We start from the raw sequence: 7,904 nt of genomic DNA on the forward strand, positions 1-7,904 counted from the left end.
AAATTTCCAGAAGTATTTCCCATGCCCTAAAAGCAATTGTCACCACATCCGCTGCGTGCACATGAAGTTACAGTTAGCAATTATTCCCATGCATCGGATGCCCATCTCGTTTGGGAAGACTTACTGAGAGATTCGATAAGGTCAATCGAGTAAGAATTTTTCAATTACATCGTGAAATTGCAACCTTATCACAAGGAACTAGCTCTGTTTCAGTCGCACATGTATGTGCTAGTTTTCTTCTCTAACTGTGGATGCCCTAAGTCAAAGGAGAATGTGGAATAATTACATCTGCAGCGAGTTATGCAGTTCCTTAGTGGATTGAACAATTCCTATGATCAGGCGAGAAGGCAGATTCTCATGAAGACCACTGCACCTACACTCAATCAAACTTATGCAATGATTGTGCAAGATGAAAGTCAGCAAACCATGGGTGCTAATGTAGTGACTGACAAATGAGAGACCCCCCCACCTCCCCCGGCCATGCAAGCAGTCAGGGGACAGGGGTTTAGAGGCAAAAAATAATTTTTGCAACATGAGCATTGCCGGATGAAAGGTCACACTAAGGAGAATTGATATAAGATCATTGGCTATCCGTCAGACTTTGTCCCAAAGAAGAAGCATGGTACATGGAACTTTGATAGTTGGAGAAACTCTGGTGTTGGGAACTCAAATCATGGTGGAGGAAGACCTGGTAATTGGAACAGAGAACCTCTAGCAGTTGTGAACCAAGCAGACGTGGGATCATCTTCTCAAGTGGCTGGGGATGGACATGCAACAACTGAAAACAAGGGATACTACTTCACTGATGCACAGTACAATAAGATCTTGAGTCTACTGAATAAGGATTCTGGGGAACATCAGGCTAACATGGCAGATAAGATTACTTGTCTAATGTCCAGTTCCTACCATAAAGAAGATGAGTGGATTATTGACTCAAGAGCCACTCATCACATTGCTTCTATCTTAGAGCTATTGACTAACACTAGAGCCACATACAAGTCTAACAGAGATAGAGTACACTTACCTATTGGGGGAAGAAACATTACACATACTGGTAGTGCAAATTTTCTGGATAAAGAAATAGTAAAAAATGTTCTTTATGTCCCTAATTTTAGGTTTAACCTATTATCAGTTTCAAATATAACTAGGGAACTATCTTGCAATGTCAATAATTCTCTGATTTCTATGTATTTCAGGACCTTTGCAATGGCATGGTGAAGGAGATTGGTAAAAAGAATGGTAGATTTTATGTGCTTAGAGATAGAAGATTGGCTAGCAAGCTAAAGAATATTAGTGGAATGAGCAGGCTATGTGGAGGAACCAGCAGCCTATGGCACATGAGTCTGGGACATCCTTCACTGTCAACTATGAAGAACATAAAGGAACTACACAGTCATGTTATTAGTATAGCAGAGAACAATTGTTTTGTGTGCCCCTTAGCAAAGAAGACTAGGTTGGAATTTCCACTTAGCTATTCTAGAGTTGATGGGCTGTTTCATCTTGTACATATGGATCTTTAGGGACCCTATAAGGTTCCTATATTTGACAGAAAGTACTATTTTCTAATAATTATAGATGATCACTCTAGATACACATGGATACACGTTTTACAACTAAAGTCTGAAGTGATAATATCAATAAAACAATTTCTTAGTGTAGTACAAAATTAATTTAGAGTCATGGCAAAAATGCTAAGACCAAGTAATGGGTCTCAATTCTTTAATTCATAATGTACATCATTGTTGACCAATCTTATCATAATTTATCAGAGTAGTTACCCCTATAGTCCTCAACATAATGGTATAGTAGAAAGAAAACATAGACACATTCTTGATATTGTCAGAGCCTTAAAATTTTAGGGATCTATTCCTATGAAATATTGGGGCATGTGTGCTAAAGCTGTAATATATCTGATTAACAGGTTACCTTCCAGCGTTCTTATGGGAAAGGTACCTTTTAGATTACTACATAACATAAAGGCATCCCTCCTCCATCTAAGGGTTCTAGGATATTTGTGTTGTATAACAAACTTGCCAAAAGAATACAAGTTTGCTGAGAGAGCAACAACAACAGTTATGATGGGATACTCTGAGACACAAAAGGGATATATACTTCTGGATCTGCATACCAAACACTTTTTTACTAGTAGGGATGTTGTCTTTAAAGAATCTGAATTTCCTTTTCCCAAAGAAAATAGTAATGTGAGCAAGGAGCCTAATTTTCCTATGTCCTCTCCTTTGCATATGGAAGAATTAGAATACAGAAATATTTCTAGTAATACAAATTCATTATAAGCAATAGAAGATGCATACCACAAAGATGGTCATAGTGATATGCAAAATGAAGTTTAGGGGGGATGTTCTGATGCAGACTTCTAGGATGCAGAAGCTCAGGATGCGCTGCAGAATGAAATGCAAGAGCCACCTGAGTTGGTAAATGAAGATACACCACAAGATATAGGTAGGAAATCTTCAAGGCGGACTAAAGAACCAATTTGTATGAAGGACTACATCACTACAAAAAAGGCTACCAGTTGCAGTTATACAATTTCTAACTACTTGTCTTATGAAAAAACATCTCCCGGTTACCAGTGTATTTGGCTAAATTTTCTCAGCTAGTTGAGCCACAAACCTTCAAAAAAACTGTCAAGGAAAGTAGGTGAATTGAGGCTATGAAGCAGAAGATAAAGGCTTTCGAAGACAACAAAATATGGAGCATAGTTGATCTACGAGAAAGTAAAAACACAGTAGGTTCAAAATGGATGTACAAGATCAAGTATAAAGCAAATGGGAACATTGAGAGGTATAAGGAGAGATTAGTTTTAAAAGGGTATAGTCAAAGAGAAGGATTGGACTATCATGCCACCTTTTCACCAGTGACAAAAATAGTCACTGTAAGGTCCATCATAGCACTTGCTTCCTCAAAGGGCTAGAACTTATTTCAAATGGATGTGTACAATGCCTTCTTACAAGGTGACGTGTATGAGGAGATTTATATAATTGCTAGCGAGATTCAAACAGCAAGGTGCCATGAAGGTTTGTAAGTTGATGAAATCCCTGTATGGGCTTAAACAAGCCTCAAAACAATGGAATATTAAGCTGACTGAGGCACTGTTAAGTGCAGGTTTTGTTCAAAGTAATTATGATTATACTTTGTTTACTTATGATTATTATATATTTACTTTAGGGAGACATGATGAGGTGGTGATTATCCTAGTCTATGTGGATGATCTCCTCATCAAAAGAACTAGTACAAGTTTGATTAATCAGGCCAAAGACATCCTGCACCAGAAGTTCAAGGTCAAGGACTTGGGGGAACTAAAGTACTTCCTTGGAATTGAGGTGTTGAGATCCAAATCTAGAATCTTACTAAATCAGAACAAAATATATGCTCCATCTTATTTCAGAGATGGGGCTAAACATGCTTGTGCACCTTTATAGGCAAATGCAACTCACCTCAATGGAATATGATCAGGCAAATACAATCAAGAATGATCCCTTATTGCAGGACATCAGTTCATATCAAAGATTGGTCGGTAAATTATTGTATGTCACCATTACAAGACCTGGCATCAACTATGATGTGCAAACCTCAAGACAGTTCATGCAAAGGACTAAGAGGCCTCATTGGTATGTTGCACTACGAGTGGTAAGGTACTTAAAAGGTGCACTAGGACATGGAGTATTAGTGGCCTCTGGTCACACAAAAGAACTAACATGTTGGTGTAATTTAAACTGGGCAACTTGTCTTAACACAAGGATATTAGTCAATGGCTATGAGATAAAGTTTGGAAGGTCCTTGCTGTCCTGGAAATCAAAGAAACAACAGACTTGTTACACCCCATATATTTGTACGTGAAAGTATGCCGTAAGTCAATTGATGTAAGCTCGGAAATGACATTCTCTTTGAAAGTATATAAAGTGATCTAATGATATTACATCTCGTATCTTTGTTCAACATACAAATGACTAGGTTTAGGATGAATGAACTTAAACGTGAGAAAGGATATTTTGGACAAATAAAAACGAGCTGCTTGCTTACTCGATGTGCCTGCTTCACCAACTTACTTTCCGTCCTACTTGCTTGAGCTACTCGACACATATCTAAATTATTTAATGAGGATGAGACACATGTTCAAAATGGAAAAAGGACTAACATGAATCACCTATTTAATTAAGTAAGTGACAAGTAGGTGCATCACCTACTTAGAACTTGTGGATCAAATTAAATTTCCTAATGTAAAAGGATAGAGATGGGCAAGTCTTGGGGCATCCCAAGACCCATCTTTCCAAACCCATTAGTAGGGCCATATAATCCCTCTCTATCTATTCCCAAACCCGTTGATATATATATATATATATATATATATATATATATATATATATATATATATATATATATATATATATATATATATATATATATATCAATTAATATTAATTAAACAAAGAATATAATTCCTCTCTATCTATTCCCAAACCCGTTGATATATATATATATATATATATATATATATATATATATATATATATATATATATATATATATATATCAATTTCACTTAGAAAATAATTCATAATCCTTCTCTATCTATTGCAACGTGAAGGAGCTCCAAAATATCAGCCCAAGATCTCTCTCAAAGTTATCCTAGGGTTCAAGACCAAATCCACAAGTTGGTAAGGTGATTTCTCTCTTGGAAGATCAAGATCACCTAGTTATCTCTCTACTTTGTTGTTTGGGGTAAAAAGCTTATTTGAGCTTGAAGTAAAGCTTAGTTGGATGAGTATTCTTTCTGCCAAGGTAAGGTTTAACTTCTCCTATATGTATTTAAGATCATCTATGTATATCTAGTTTATTTGATAAAGGAAACTTGTGAAGTAAGTTGAACTTCATGTTGAAGTGTTGTAGTTGCTGGACTATTTTGAATTTGAATTCTTGATATTTTATTACTGGAAATCAGTAGAAATAACTTAAGAATACTATTGCTATTGTGGTTGACGTGTCTGGAAGAAGAAAAGGCTTGGAAAGTGCAAGTTAAAACTTGGTTGTTGGTTGAGATGGTGTAGACTGTAGTGATGTATTGTAATGAATATAAGGTTAGATATATATATATATATATATATATATATATATATATATATATATATATATATATATATTCTTGTTGACATTCTTGACATGTTGGTCTTGTTTGTGGATTTGAGAAAAATAAAAAGAAGAAGGGGAGGTGTTGTCCAAAATTTCGTAGATGAACTAGTCGCTCATTTGTGTTGAGTTTTAGCTTCCGTAAGCTTAACAATGGTTCCTTATTGTTTTTTGTAGATTAAAATACTAACGGGCTGAACCGACGTCGTGTGGTTAGGTAAACGACAAAGGTATGTTAAGGTTATTCCTTCTTTCCTTTTGGCATGATTCATATGATAAAAACGAAACGAGCAAACGCGCAACTTTCATAAATGACTCTATTCATAGAAGTACTAAGGGTGCATATGTTCTTGATTCCCCATGTGTCCTATTATTATATCATTTATTCATGGGTCTTAGAAAATACGTAAGTTGATAAAGTTTATCCAAAGACATATTGATCTTATGACATTCCGAGAGATCTTATTGACTTACTTCTCATGCATTGCATTCATTTATACATGTACATTGACCCATGACCAGATGGTGTTATATATGCGTGCCGAGATGATATGATGGGATGCCCTCAGAGGCTTGATTATGTTATGTACTCATATACCTATGCATGGTAGGACATTTAAATGCATATGCATGACATTATAAATATTTTACGATTCACAAAGATATTCAGACTTACATATTGAGTTCTTTACACCATGTTTCTTTCATGCCTTACATACTCGGTACTTTATTTGTTCTGACATCCCCTTTTCCCGGGGACGCTGCGTTTTATGCCTGCAGGTCCCGATAGACATGTTGACAGTTCTCCTAGTAGGCTATCAGCTCAGCGAAAGGTGTTGGTGCATTCCACTTACTCTGGTATTGCCTATTCAGTCAGTATAATTTAGACATGTATTGTTTGGTATGATGGGGCCTTGTCCCGACCTTTATGACGTTTATGTACTCTTAGAGGCTTGTAGATAGATGTCATGTATATGGATACTTGTATGGATTTATCAGCCTATATTTTGAGTGTACAAATGATCATGTCGGCCTTATAGGCCCGTATGTCACGTGTATAAGTTTTCATATCATGTTGGGTTGTCCTATGTCTAGCATTCTTTTATGTTTACTCTGGTTATCTCATGATGGCCTTTACGACTCATTAACTATGATAGTATGATACGAATGTTATGCTGGTATTCGATTGAGTAAGGCATCAGGTGCCTATCACATCCCTTCGGTTTGGGTTGTGACAAAAGTGGTATCAGAGTAGTTCTGTCCTAGGGAGTCTACAAGCCGTGTCTAGTAGAGTCTTGTTTATGAGTGTATTGTGCACCATACTTATAAGCAGGAGGCTACAAGGTATTTAGGATTGTCACTCTTTCTTCTTACTCTAGATCATGTGGTAGAGCTTAGTTGTAAGAATTCAAACTCCTAACTTCTATTTCATTCATAATATAATGATACCTATATCCAAAAAGATAGTTGGTACGAGATGTAGATGTAGAAGAGTTGGGTCAGAGGAACTCGATTTTACATCATGCTTATCATGAGTAAATATGAGGTCTTCAGCAGATCATGTGTGTACTAAGACATGTAAGCTTCTTGATAAGGAGCCCTAAGGCGTGAATATATATCCACCCACATGGTAAGCAGCAACGAAAGAATCAGAAGGTAGATACAAGTTTTCACAAGTAAAAGAAGCAAGGTAAAGAAGGGTACGAGGTACCCAATTAATGAAGATTATCAGTATTACAATTCAGGCAGAGAAATATAAGCATTTTGAGTTACCTTCAATTGTATTAGAGGTATGTACAATTGGCCACACCCATCTTAGTTATGCTCCGTGGGAGCCAACAGATATAGTTTAAGAGAAGGACATGATATCAGGATCCAACTGGGGTTAGAGTAACCAAAAATTGTGGATAGATTGGTAGTGTTAGCTGACATTTCTGAAGGATATTGCAAACGTGGTAATAATTCTTTTTGTGAGACACCAGATGGTGTATTCTAGAATAGTACAGCTAGATATGAATACTAGAATGTTCAAAAAACTACAAAGATAGGTACTTGAATCCTAGAAGGGATAAATATTTACCTTAGTATGACTCCCGTCCCCAGTAAAGAGAGAATGTTAGGTGACCCGAAGAGCTAGTGGATGGAGCAAGGGGAGCTAAAAGCAAAAGAATATTTTGTTAAAGCTTTCAGAATAAAGTGATAGACATAAATTTTAGCATGAAGATAAGAAGAGAGTAAATGAAGCATCATGAGCGTGATGTGATAAGTGAGTAATAACAACAAATCAAAATATGACAGGATGACAGAGTCTATATTCCAGTGAAGGAAAAGATAAGAGGTGACAGACCTTGAGGCAATAAAAGAGCATAATCCATAAAGTCATATCCCCATTTCGAGAAATGAGTTAGTGACTCCAACATGATTACCAGAAGGACAAGTTAGACCCCCAGAGTAATAGAAATCAGTAGGCCAGTGAATAAGATAAACTGAACATGAATTAGGGACTAAAGGATTTTATAATAGTTGGCATCGTGAGAACTTCAGAGATAGCGTTCCGGCAATAATAGAAGGGACAACAAAAGAATAACCTTTAAAGTTCATTCAAGAAGATGTTTTCCTAAAGTAAGCACTGTGAGCAGAGTTAAGCTTAAGGGACTAAGTGTGCCACTTACACTAGGTGTCACCCTCGTGAGTAAGAAGTTTCGTTATCCGTGATATAGAAGGATTTCCGCAAGGCGAGTAAGAGTTAGTGAATATGT

At 36.5% G+C, this 7,904-nt stretch overlaps 2 protein-coding genes across 2 annotated transcripts; both read left to right on the forward strand.

The window, feature by feature from the left end:
• The first annotated feature begins 300 nt into the window (after window positions 1-300).
• On the forward strand, window positions 301-2,294 carry LOC138893674 (uncharacterized). The gene is made up of 4 exons (XM_070178325.1): window positions 301-430; window positions 599-1,083; window positions 1,197-1,453; window positions 1,922-2,294. Exons 1-4 carry the CDS (start codon window positions 301-303, stop codon window positions 2,292-2,294), a joined length of 1,245 nt encoding a protein of 414 aa, XP_070034426.1.
• Window positions 2,295-2,944: 650 nt separating this feature from the next.
• LOC138893675 (uncharacterized mitochondrial protein AtMg00810-like) lies at window positions 2,945-3,440 on the forward strand. The gene is made up of 2 exons (XM_070178326.1): window positions 2,945-3,035; window positions 3,187-3,440. Exons 1-2 carry the CDS (start codon window positions 2,945-2,947, stop codon window positions 3,438-3,440), a joined length of 345 nt encoding a protein of 114 aa, XP_070034427.1.
• The last annotated feature ends 4,464 nt before the right edge of the window (window positions 3,441-7,904 follow it).

Source organism: Nicotiana tomentosiformis, chromosome 6, assembly GCF_000390325.3.
Source record: "Nicotiana tomentosiformis chromosome 6, ASM39032v3, whole genome shotgun sequence".
Lineage (NCBI taxonomy): Eukaryota > Viridiplantae > Streptophyta > Magnoliopsida > Solanales > Solanaceae > Nicotiana > Nicotiana tomentosiformis.